Below are 13,197 nucleotides of genomic sequence, written 5' to 3' on the forward strand. Positions count from 1 at the left end.
AATGTTGTTTGGTTAGTAAGAGGCTAAGCTTGTATAGCATTCAGGTCTCTTGCTTCTTGGCTTGTTTCTACACTCATGAGAAACTTAGCCAAATGTCCTGTTGAAACTAAGATTCCTGATACCTATTATACTTGCCTGAAATTGCCAGTCTAATTGAGCTCTAAAATCTTATGTACTATGATTTCAAACCTCCCTTCGAGACTACTGTGGTCACCTACTTACTAAATTTCAAACAAACCAACATACCAAGTGAGCCAATCAATTTGTATAAAAACATCTTCCTTCTCTTTTCTTGTTAAGAGAAAATAAAATGGAACTCTTCTAACTATTTGATTATGATAATTTAACAATATTACCATTGTCATATACATATATGCTATGCTATGGGGCATATTACTAAGGATAAGAAGCCAGTCCAATAAGAACTGTATTCAGAAGACTATATACCAGGGTGAATGAGAGAGCCAAAAAATGCTATGTACAATAAAAATGAGTCCTTAGAATTCTGCTAATGTATATTTTTCTCTTTGGTTCATTTGTTTGTTTTTTTGGAATAGCACATAGCCTAATAAGAATAAAGCAATGGAATAAGAATATAAGAGCAATAAGAATAAACAAGGGAAACCCTTTGCTTTTTGACCTAGCACAGGTAGTATTATATTCATAGGTGATTGGATCAATACAGAACTACTGCACTTTTGCTTTGTTCTAGTCTTCTCTACCATGGAAAATAATCCTTATGTTGGAAAGCTACAAAGTGGTGAGAGGTAATAGGATGTAATTTTTAAAAAATGGTCCATGGAGTTCAACAACATGAATTTGGATCCAGACTCTTCTCTCATGAGCTATATGATCTTGTACAACTTATTTGCTCTGAATCTTGCTTGATGATATCAATAGTTTCATCCCCGGAGGGTTAGGAGTATTAAAGGAGATAATTCATGGAAGGCACTTTGACACAGTAACAGCCTAATAAGTGATAGGTAACAGGGAACAGAAGCCCAAAGTAAGTAAGAGAATACCTAAGAATTCTAAACTTGACAATCCTTCAAGGCCTAGAAGAATCGTATCCCAATGTACTAAAATAATTTATAAAAGCAATAATGATGCTATGGCCAGTAACCTTTGAGAAGTCATGGCAAATGATAGATGTGCTGGACTGTTTGCCCCAATTTTCAAAAAAGAGGGGAAAACTTCGTCATTCCAACCAGCCAGCTAGATGTTTTAATCTCCAGGGACATTCCAGATGCATTATGGATTATGAAATGGATATTCTAAATGCAATTTTAAAAGGTAGTTGTGATTGCTAAAACCAGCATTTAGTCAAGTGCAAGTCATGCTGAAAGTGTGATTCCTAATGCAGGAAAGTGGGTGAAAAAAAAAAAAAAAGAGAATCTCAGTATCATGGAAGCAACAAGAATGGAGAGGAAATCCTTAACGAGTCACACATAAAGAGCAGATTGTTGGGAAAGACATGCGAACAAGTGAGGCAGGTGAGGGCCTCGGGTGAAGATTGAGTTTTAGTTAAAGGTAGTTTTTAGTAGGAAGACAGAGGTTAAGGTTATTTCTTCTCAGCAGAATGGCACACAGTACACCCTTACTAAATATTTGTTCAGTAGATGAATACATGAATGAATGATTTGGATTAAGTTCTAAAGAGAAGGGTGGAAAATGGTAATATAAGAATTAAAAGCTTGTGAGAGTCAGCATGAAGAAGGCGAGGCTCTTTGCATAGAGATGGGCGTTAAGTAGCACATGTATAGAGGCCTAGGGGTCGACCAACCACGGCCATTGGGCCAAATCCAGGCCAGCACTTGATTTTGTGCAGCCCATGAGCTAAGAATAACTTTTACATTTTTAAATGATTGAAAAAAAACCAAAGAAGAGTAATGTTTTGTGACATGTGAAAATAATATAAAACTAAATTTTCAGTGTCCATACATAAAACCACTGCTTTTTTGTTGTTTTACTGTTGCAGAAGGAGCCAGTTATTAAGCACTAATAATGTGCTAAGCACTTTAAAAATGTTATTTATATAATTCTCACTACAACCTATGAGATATAATTCACTGTTCCCATTTTACTGATGAGCAAACTGAAACTTATGTTTCAGCCAAGTTCACACAGTTTATTAGTGGCAGAGTCAGAAACTATCAATACATCCACAGTAATCTGCCTTTCCAGAGTTTCCATTTCCTCCTAGGATGAAAGCACTGGCTCTAAGAGTAGTGAGACCATGAGATGTTTATTAAAGAGGGTTAAGGAGTATGCTGAATGCTTAGAGGGCAGCTTTGGACCTGAATCAGAGGAAGAGAATGGTTTAGGCAGACACATTTCTAAGAGAGGTATATGAATTTAATTCTCCTAACTCCTTCATGATTTGGATACTATTATTAACATCCCATGTTGGATAAGGGGTGGATTTCTTAAAGACCATTTCCCAGGTAAAAGGCCCAGCATGTGGATACTCAGACGCTTTGGCTCTTTGGATGGGTGACACCAGTGGGCCTCCAAAGGCTCATCCAATCCTACATTTCTAGGATCCCACTTTCAGAAGCACTTAGGGAAGGCTTCCTATGGATTGAAGGATTCCAGTGTCCTGCATTCTTCCCTGAGACTTCTTTCTCTGCCCCCTCCTCCTCTCCCCCATCTTCACCTCCCAACTAGGCTTCTCAGACCTTTCAGTTAATAGCTCTGTTCCTGAATCACAACAAATCAATCAGCATATGAAGAAACGCAGCAGAGTTTAAAGTTCAAGTGTTTAGGGATGTAAAGGCATGAAACTCTCCTAACAGAAAGCCCGGAGGCAGATGACAATCTTCTGTCAAAGATTCAGCAGCTGTCGATTTCTGGAAGCGGTCTGTAACCTTGGAGCTGGCCTGTTTATTCCTGCCTTTGCCGCCTTTGGCCCTGAAAGCAGCCACTTTCCCACTGGGAACTTACTGGCTGGCCCCTGCTGCCAAAACAGGAAGTGATTTGAATGTCGTCCGTTTTTAGGACTTTCTGAACTTCAAGAGTTTTAAAACAAGTTTCAGCAGTGGATTTACTGTTTTGCTTTACTACTTCATTTCTTCCAAAACGCCCGTGTCGGGGTTAAAGTCTCAGGGGCAAAGTCCTGTACAAATAGTCACTTAGTAACGATCTTTGCAAACCCAGCCTCTCCAGCACGTTAAATTCCAAGCAGGGCTTTTTTGTGTTTGTTTTTTTTTTTTTTTTTTTTGGATATAAACTGGTGCGGGTGAAGAGAGAAAGAGAAAGAAGGAACTGGGAAGAGAAAAGGGAAGTTAGACCTCCCTTCCCTCCTTGTCTTTCTCAGAAAACCAAACATGGCATCTTCCATGAAGAGCTTGGTTTCTGACCACAGCAGATATGTTGAATCTTTCCGGAGGTTTCTCGACAATTCCACGGAGCATCAGTGCATGCAGCAATTCATGGACGAGAAGCTGCCGGGCATAATAGCAAGGTAACCAAAAAAAAAAAAAAGGCCGTTTTTGTCCCAGGGACAAGCCTCGGTCTCGTTCTGTGCAGTGATAGATGGGTCAAGGCCATCCCGGGAGGCTGGGCGCGGGGATAAGAACGAGGTACTGACAGCCGCCCCGCTCGACCCTCCGCGCCGCCCTGGGCCCCTTCTCCTGCCGCGTTTCAGTTAGACGCTCGCTTGAAACGTTCAAAGGCTCTGATTTGTGCTGGATTTCCAGCTGCTCGGAGATAAGCGTTAACCATCGGAAGGCACAAATCCACGTTCCTTTGGGAAAAGATAAGATCCCAATCTTTGAGCTCAGATTTTTCAGCCCTCCTCCAAATTTTACCTTCCGAAAAAAAAAAAAAAAACCCCCAACGGAGTCTAGTATTTTTGCATTAGAATCAAATAATTACCAAATACTATTTACCCCTGAGGATTGAGTGGGTGCCTCTCAATTCTCTTAATACCCATTTAAATTCATTTTCCTTATCCATTATTATAGTTACCACTCTCCAGAAAAAATAATAATAATAATAACTGTCTTTTACTTTCAACTTAATATTAGCAATGTGGCCCTAAAAAAGCATTTTCCCATTATCAGTGAAACTCACTAGTGCCTATCCTTCTCGCAGACTCCGTTTTTTTTTTTTTTTTTGGTGATTAATGTGTTCAATTTGTGCCAGAGCTGATAAGTATTATGAGAGTAACAGATTTCACATGGCAATGATAATCAAATCACCTATCTGGGGGGTGGATTGCTGGAACTTACTCTGCGCTTCAGGAAATAATGATGGAAAACTGGGAAAAATGGCTGGGGATCCAATTTGCAACTGGAAAGGAAAGTTTCCTATCAGCAAAGGAAACTGATATTTTTATCTTTTGCTGGATTTTTCTATTGTAGGCCTGTAATTCTTTCACCAGGATAGTTAACTCCACCTGACCAGAGAAGGCATTGTTGGATGTATATGGAATTTTATTTCCCTTTCTATCTTCTATTTTTCATGGTTCAGTTTTTAAATGTTTTTTTTTAAATTAAGTATCATATATTAATAAGTAATAAGTAATAGGATAACAATGCAAAAGTCAAAGCAGACAGCAAATACAATTTCTTACCTAGGAACTAATTATAGTTTACTTCTTTGAGTCTTTTTGTTCATTTCTAAAATTAAAGGTAATGAGTTAATTTCTGAGTTCTTTCGCAATACTAAGCATCTGGGTTCATGTCTGTGGCTTATGCAGATCCTTGGTTTACTTCAGCCATCCGTTTGGTTTGAAGACATACTATGGGTGCTTAGAGTAACAACAAAAATAGTGGTTCCTTGCCTTACCCACTTCCATTCCTGATTTGGGCTCTCCAGAGACAACCACTTTCAACACTCTGAAATCATTTAGTTGTTGCTTATGGAATTTTCTTTCCTAATTCTAAACAACATGTTATTCTCTTTCTTAATTTTGATGTATTAAAGTAGCTAAATAAACATGCACATCCCTCTCCCCATTATGTCAATACAACATATATATATATAGTGGGTATATATAATATATACGTGTATGTATATATATATATAAATATATACATATATATGTCTGAATTTTGGTTAATTTGTTTATATCATATCATTTTGCCTGTGTAAATATTTTTCATAATTGAACAATGCATTTATACTATCATTACTACTATCATTATATTTCCTTTCATGTACAGGCTTTTGTTTTTCCTAGAGTTAACTATTGTCTTGATTTTAGTTTATTTTCTTAGCTTCCTATGTACCTATCACTACTTATACCCCAAGCACAAGTATTAATCTTCTCTCAATATATTCCAACAGATCAAGTAACCTGCTGATTTTTCCTCATGGGAACATCTTTTCTGGAGTTCTCTGTTCTTTTTTTCCAGTCTGGGCTGATTTGCTTTTGGCCTGCTATACAAGTATTGATGAGGAATTTATTTCATCTTCTAGAAATTCCCTTCTCTTTCCAGTACTGAATTCCCGGCTTCTGGATCTCATGCTGTTTTTTTCTTGGTTTCTTTAGTCTTTTTTTTTTTTTTTTTTTCCTTCCCTGCTAATCCTTTAAGAACTTTCTAAGAAAGAGTGCATGGGAGGTAAATTTTTTGAGACTTTGTGTGTTTAAAAATGCTTTCACTCCTTGCTCATCTTTGTTAAGATAGTTAGATAGTTTGGGTATAAAGCTCTACGATGAAAATGATTTTATAACAGAAATTTAAAGATATTTTTCCATGGTCTTGTAGTTACTGTTGAGAAATCTAATGCCATTCAAATTCTTCATCTTTGGTTTGTGACCTTTTTGTTGTTTTTTGTTTTTTACGATCTTCTCTTACATCTAGTATTCTGAAATTTTAAGATGATGAGTTATGGTGTGGGTCTTTCTCACCCATTTTTGTGAGTAGTCCCTGGGCCATTTCAATTAAGATTCAGATCCTTCACTTTAGGGAAGCTTTGGTATTATTTAATCATTTCTGCCCTCTGTCTTTTGGTTTTTTTTTTTTTCTTTCTTTCTGGAACTTCTATTCATCAAACAGAAGACTTTCTCAGTTGATTCTCTAATTTTCTTATATTTCCAGTTTTCACAATTTTATCTTTCAGCCCTCTATTGTTTGCTATTATATTTTTAATTTCAAAGAATGTTCCTTTTTTATAGCATCCTGTTTATCTTTCATAGATATAATACCATCTTTTATCTATTATAAAATTTTCCTCTGCTCTCTGCATGTTTCTTCTGAATTCTCCTCTTCTGTTTCTTTTGGTCTCTCTCATGTTAGGGGAGCTCCCCAACTACTGATGAGTCTTGGTTGTCCATCCAATCAAATAATAAGGCACTAAAAATTAGTTCAGGTCCTCTTTGTGTATGTACAGGAACAGTCTGTTGAGCAGTTGGCTCACTGTAGTAATTCGATGTAGATTTTGCACTTGATGGGAGATTCTCAGATGCCAATATAGATAAGTTTATTTAGTGAAATGGATTATTTTTTCACAGAGGAATTATTCAATCCTCTATCTGGAGGTGGTAAGCAGGGTGAGGATGGTTATAGCATACAGCTGTAAATAGTAAAGTTTGTTGTTGTCACATATAATGCATTTAGATCCTTGCCCAGAAAATAGCAAGTTTTCAATAATTCTTAGTTATCATCATAATATATGAAATGGGATGATAATAGTATCTAACTCATAGAGGAGTTGTAAGAATTCAAAGAGTTAATTCACTACAGATGACCAACAGGCACATAAAAAGATGCCCAACATTGCTAATTCTTAGAGAAATGCAAATCAAAACTACAATGAGGTACCACCTCACGCTGGTCAGAATGACCATCATTAAAAAGTCTGCAAATAACAAATGCTGGAGAAGGTGTGGAGAAAAGGGAATCTTCCTACACTGTTGGTGGGAATGTAAGTAGGTGCAGCCACTATGGAAAACAGTATGGAGGTTCCTCAGAACACTAAAAATAGAACTACCATATGATCCAGCAATCCCACTCCTGGGCATATATTCAGGCAAAACTATAATTCAAAAATATACATGCATCCCTATGTTCATAGCAGCACTATTCACAATAGCCAAGACACAGAAACAACCTAAATGTCCATCAACAAATGAATGGATAAAGAAGATGTAGTACATATACACAATGGAATACTACTTAGCCATGCCATTTGTGGGACTTCCCTGGTGGCGCAGTGGTTAAGAATCTGCCTGCCAATGCAGGGGACATGGGTTTGATCCCTGGTCCAGAAGATCCCACATGCCGTGGAACAACTATGCCTGTGCACCACAACTACTGAGCCTGTGCTCTAGAGCCCGCAAGCCACAACTGCTGAAGCCTGCACACTCTAGGGCCCACGTGCCGCAACTACTGAGCCCATGTGCTGCAGCTACTGAAGTCTGTGCTCCTAGAGCCCATGCTCAGCAACAAGAGAAGCCACTGCAGTGAGAAGCTGTGCACTGCAACAAAGAGTAATTAGAGAAAACCTGCACACAGCAACGGAGACCCAGTGCAGCCAAAAAAACTAAGTGAAATAAATCAGAAAGAGAAAGACAAATGCCATATGATATCACTTATATGTGGAATCTACAATGTGACACAAATGAACCTACCTAGGAAACAGAAACAGAATCACGGACACAGAGAACAGACTGGTGGTTGCCAAGGAGGAGGGGGTTGGGGGAGGGATGGAGTGGGAGGTTGGGGTTAGCAGATGTGAGCTTTTTTTTTTTAATAAATTTACTTATTTATCTATTTATTTATTTTTGGCTGCCGTGGGTCTTCGTTGCTGCGTGCGGGCTTTCTCTAGTTGAGGCGAGCAGGGGCTACCCTTCATTGCGGTGCACAGGCTTCTTATCGCGGTGGCCTCTCCCACTGTGGAGCACAGGCTCTAGGCATGCAGCCTCAGCAGTTGTGGCACGCGGGCTCAGTACTTGTGGCTCGTGGGCTCTAGAGCGCAGGCTCAGTAGTTGTGGCGCACAGGCCCAGCCGCTCCACGGCACGTGGGATCCTCCCGGACCAGGGATTGAACCTGTGTCCTCTGCATCGGCAGGCGGACCCTCAACCAATGCGCCACCAGGGAAGTCCCAGATGTGAGCTTTTATATACAGAGTGAATAAACAACAAGGTCCTACTGTATAGCACAGAGAACTATATTCAATATCCTATGATAAACCATAATGGAAAAGAATATTAAAAAAATGTATATATATGTATAATTGAGTCACTTTGCTGTACAGCAGTAATTAACACAACATTGTAAATCAACTATACTTCAATAAAAAATTTTTTTTTAAAAAGAGTTAAGTCATATAAGTCACTTAGCTGTGCCTGGAATAATAATAATAAGTTGAGTGCTTGTCACGTGCGACACATTTCTAAAAGATTCACATCAGTTATATCATTTAATCCTCACAACTCCTCCATAAGGCAGATACTATAATTACAACCCTATAAGGTAGGTGGTATTATTATCCTATTTCTTAGAATCAATAATAAAGGCACAGAGAAGTTAAATAACTTGCTCAAGGTTACATATTAGTAAGCTAGGATTTCAACCTAGGTGCTCTGCTCCGTAACCTCACTATGCTAGCTAATGATAGAAGCATTTTTAAGAATTAACCAAGGGCTTCCCTGGTGGCGCAGTGGTTGAGAGTCTGCCTGCCAGTGCAGGGGACATGGGTTCGAGCCCTGGTCTGGGAAGATCCCACATGCCACGGAGCAACTGGGCCCGTGAGCCACAACTACTGAGCCTGCGCGACTGGAGCCTGTGCCCCACAACAAGAGAGGCCGCGATAGTGAGAGGCCCGCGCACCGTGATGAAGAGTGGCCCCCGCTTGCCGCAACTAGAGAAAGCTCTCGCACAGAAACGAAGACCCAACACAGCCATAAATAAAATAAAAACCAAAAAAAAAAGCTAAATCTTTAAAAAAAAAAAAAAAAAAGAGAATTAACCAAGAGCACAGACAAGGATGGGTGTATTAGGACTCATGATTATGAATTGGAAGATAATTAGAACTGAGGAAGGCAACTCATTCATAGGTGTCCTTGACTCTGTGTTTCCCAGTGTCCTTAAGAACTCTGCTTCAATCTGTCTTCTTCCTATTACTCTGGGCAGGCTCCTCACTTTAGCCAAAAAGTAGGCTTGTTTACCATCCTGAAGCACAAACAAACAAGCACCATTCTTTCAGTTCATGTTTCCTCTCTAGCAGTCTCCCTTTTTCGTTCTCACTCTTTCATCCTTTTTCAAAAATCTCTAGATCTTCTTCTTCTTTATTGAGTTCACTTTTAATCCCACTGCCATCTGACTCCTGCCCTCAACCACCTTTTAAAGCTGCTATTATCAAAGATATTCATATTGCCAAATTCAATGGAGAGTTGTCCTTTTTTTATGTTTTAGTAATACAGTCAGACACGTACAATGGCCTTTTCCTTCTCTAATTGTCTTAGCATCTCTCTGAGCTTTACTGCTTTCCTCTCTGTCTTCTTTGTGTGTTCCCCATTATCCCATGACTTTTCAAAGTTGGTATCGTGTCATAATCCCACTGCTCTTCTCTTTGCAATACTCTTGGGTGATAGAATCTATTCTCCTAGTTTCGACCATTACTATATGATAATTCTCCAGAACACATCATCAATCCTGATCTCTCTCCTACCCAGCTTCAATCTTGCATATCCAAATGTCTGTTGAATTCAGATTTATCAAAAACCAAAAAAAACAAAAAACAAAAAACTGACAAAACATAAACTTGCCATAAAATCACATTGTCCAGCTTCCTTTTCGATACCACGCTTCACCCAGTCATCCAAATTCACAACATGGCAGTCATCGTGCACCTCGTCCTTTTTCTGACCCCTTATTTTTTTTTTTACATCAGTTTAAAGAAAATCCTACTGTTGCATCCCAGCCCATCAATTCCACTCTATTTCTGTATAGAGCCATAATACTGGGCTTTATTGTCTCACATTTCAACTTGAGAGCAAAGTGGTCTTTTCATTTTTATGTATCAGTGCTTAGGATAGGCACATAATAAATGTTTAATAAACATTTGTTTATTGAAAGGAAGTTAGCAAGAAGAAGGAAAGAAGGCAAATATCAGAGATAGTATGAATCACCTTAGCTTTTCTCCCATCTACAATGAATGGTTTATTATATTACCAGACTCAAAGGCCCACATTTTCTGTTTTTGTTCTCCAAACAATCTTCAAACAAATGCTATTTCCTACCTCTGAGATGTTTATAGTGATGTTTCTAAAAGTCTCCCAGTTCAAGATTGGTAATAAATGGAACCTTTACTTCTAAAGATTTCTGAAGACAGCAATATAACCACTGAAACGATCAAGGCCTTTCTTGTTGGCCTAGTTTTTGTTCACTGTAATTTTAGTCTGTTCTCTTCAACTAGACTTGATAATCAGATTTTACAAACCACCTGGCACATTTTTCTTAAACTACATAATTTTTTTTTTTTTTCAGGATTGGAGACACAAAATCTGAAATTAAGATTCTAAGCATTGGTGGAGGTGCAGGTATGAATAACACATTTTAAAATTTGTATTTCACTCCAAACATCATGTTGTCTGACAGCAATATTGTTCATTCTTTAGGAAAGCCATTTTCCTTTGCTTTTGGCAGAGTTTAGTTTACTAAAACTAGTAAGAGACATACCACTTCAACTAAGATTAATGTCCACATAGATTTATAGGGTTTAGGACATCGGCCTTCATTATTATCTGTGATACGGATACGTGTGGCTTTCTTATTTTTTTTTAATATAAATGGAAAAAATATAGGATAACTTTAAGGATAACTTTGATTCAAAATGATTTAACTGTTCACAGAAAAGGGAAATTTCATAAGACATTCCTTAAGCTTGTGCCACTTAAAGCAAGGTCCATAGACTGGTTAATGGTTCACAAACTATTGCTGGTGCATGAGAAGATAAGTGTGCACTGGAATGTAAATCAATGCACAGCTCCTTTCATTGAGAAAGCATTGCTATGGGGAAAAATATGCTTAATGACATAGTTAATTTACACTCTTGTAACCCCACTCTTTTTGAGTTGCACTGGTCTAAACCATTCCCTTCCTCTGGCTCAGTTCTAAAGCTGCCCTCTAAGAATTCAGCACACTCCCCAACTCCCTTTTGTAAGCGGTTCATGTTCTCATTACTTAGAGCCAGTGCTTTTATCCTAGGGGAAATGGGAAGTCTGGAAAGACAGGTTAATGTGGGTGTAGTTTCTGACTCTGCCACTAATGAACTGTGTGAACTTGGCTGAAACATAAGCTTCAGTTTGCTCATCAGTAAAATGGGAGCAATGAATTATGTCTCATAGGGTTGTAGTGAGATTTATATAGATTAGTTTATAAAGTGCTTCTATAAGGTGGAGGTAGGTCCTTTCTGCAAAAATAAAACAAGAAAATTCATCTCCAGACTTTGCCTCATATCAAACTCCTGAGTAGTGTTTGCTTTACTTTTAAGTTGCTAGTCATCTGGAGGTCCGAGTTAACATAATAATATATATATATATTATATATACTATATAATATATATGATATGTTAATACTATAATAATATAATATAGTCATATATTTATATTATATAATATATCCATATATAATAATATATAGTCATATATAATATTTAAACACATTATTCATATGTTTATATCCTTATTATTGTTTTCATTTGAAGTAACCACGGAGTGATGGTTAGTATAGGTTACAACTTGGTAACAAGTGGACACTACATTACCACTTGTCACATAGTGCCAAATGGTAATCTCTTCTGTCTTCTAAGTGTAAGTGTTCTAATCCTACATGAATGAGTTGAATTGTGCCCATCTTAACACAAAGATAACCAAGAACCCTCTAATGGAATAGGATAGCTAGTTTTTCATGTCATCATTTGCTCATTTTTCATAAAATACACTGTAATATAATGTAATAAGGACTGACTCTTAAAATAATTTTACATTATTATCTTTCACCAAGAAAACAGAAACCATCAAGGACAGGTAATGAAAGATACTGTCATGAATGATCTAATACAGTGTGTTTAAGCTAAAATACTCTATTATTGCTTGTGATATTTTATGTCCTAAGGTTTATAAGAGTGATGAATTGCCCAAAGAGTGTCCTATTAATTCATTTCACCAAGACAGTCATTTCCAGTGTGTTTTGCAAATGAATTTCAGGCAACCACAGGCAATGAGACTATCATTTGATAGCGTCACTTGTGCTTGGACAAGAAAAGAAGCCCTACAAGGAAAAGTAATTAAAAACAATCTCTACCGTGGCCAAGTTAATTGACCTTTTAATATAAAGTTAATTGAATTTCTAATGTAAATTTATCAAGATGCTTATAAGCTATCTAGAGAAAGGACCATTTGCCCCACACAGTAATTCCTTACATAAAGGTGCACAGAGGGGCTAATATAGAGAACTTTTCCAAACACAGGGAGCAGCAATTGGTGTTCTTCTGACTGAGCCCTAACATTGTATTAATAACAAGCTCTGCCTTGGGGAGAATATGGGTGCCCTTTAAGCTCATTCTTCATAAGAAACTGATCAGAAACATAAGAATTACAAGAGAAATTCAAGCTGTAAATACTTAGTCTTCACTGCTCAAGTAAGTTACATGAAATCAAAAGCAAGGCACTTAAAACCCCTAGGTCTAGAGGTCCTTGGCATGAAAGAGTAGTGTTTTGGGGGAAAGGACACCTCACTCAGTTAGTCTGAGTGCTTATATACCAACTGGGAGATGCTTATCTAATAATCTGTCATTGCCTAACTGCAAGGACTGCGTGCACAGAAGAAAAATATATTATTATATAGTGAGGAATTTCCTGTACTTGCCTTAGAGAAATGGGTTCGCCAAATGTTTCACAATCTACAGCGTGCCTGAGACTTTTGCATTATCCTGTGGCTTAGGTATCCTTCCAAATCAGTGTTTGAACTCCAGTCCCTGGCAAATGAGGCCATTGGCCCCGTCTGACACCTTGTGCTCGGCTCCCATAATGCATCTTACAGGGTTCTACTCTGGTCTTAGCTTATGGGCCTCTCTGGTTTCACTTCCTAGATGTTTTCTTTTGGATGTCCATATACCTACAGATCCTATTCTGCATATCTTTGGTGCAAATACTATCTTTGTATTTGTAATGGTGATACCATTCTCACCATCATGATGAAAAAACACACCAAAAGCAAACAAACTGAAAACTTCCCTAAATC

The 13,197-nt window shown here is 37.9% G+C and overlaps 1 protein-coding gene across 1 annotated transcript in view; it reads left to right on the forward strand.

Annotated features, from left to right (window-relative positions):
* Positions 1-2,622: 2,622 nt before the first annotated feature.
* HNMT (histamine N-methyltransferase) overlaps positions 2,623-13,197 on the forward strand; it is a 36,446-nt gene continuing 25,871 nt past the window's right edge. The window contains exons 1-2 of the mRNA XM_082465193.1: positions 2,623-3,463; positions 10,441-10,493. Coding sequence (XP_082321319.1) covers positions 3,327-3,463; positions 10,441-10,493 — 190 coding nt within the window. The 5' untranslated portion in view covers positions 2,623-3,326. The remainder of the gene's footprint in view (positions 3,464-10,440; positions 10,494-13,197) is intronic.

The sequence above is a fragment of the Balaenoptera physalus genome (assembly GCF_965194825.1).
Source record: "Balaenoptera physalus genome assembly, chromosome: 6".
Classification (NCBI taxonomy): Eukaryota; Metazoa; Chordata; class Mammalia; order Artiodactyla; family Balaenopteridae; genus Balaenoptera; species Balaenoptera physalus.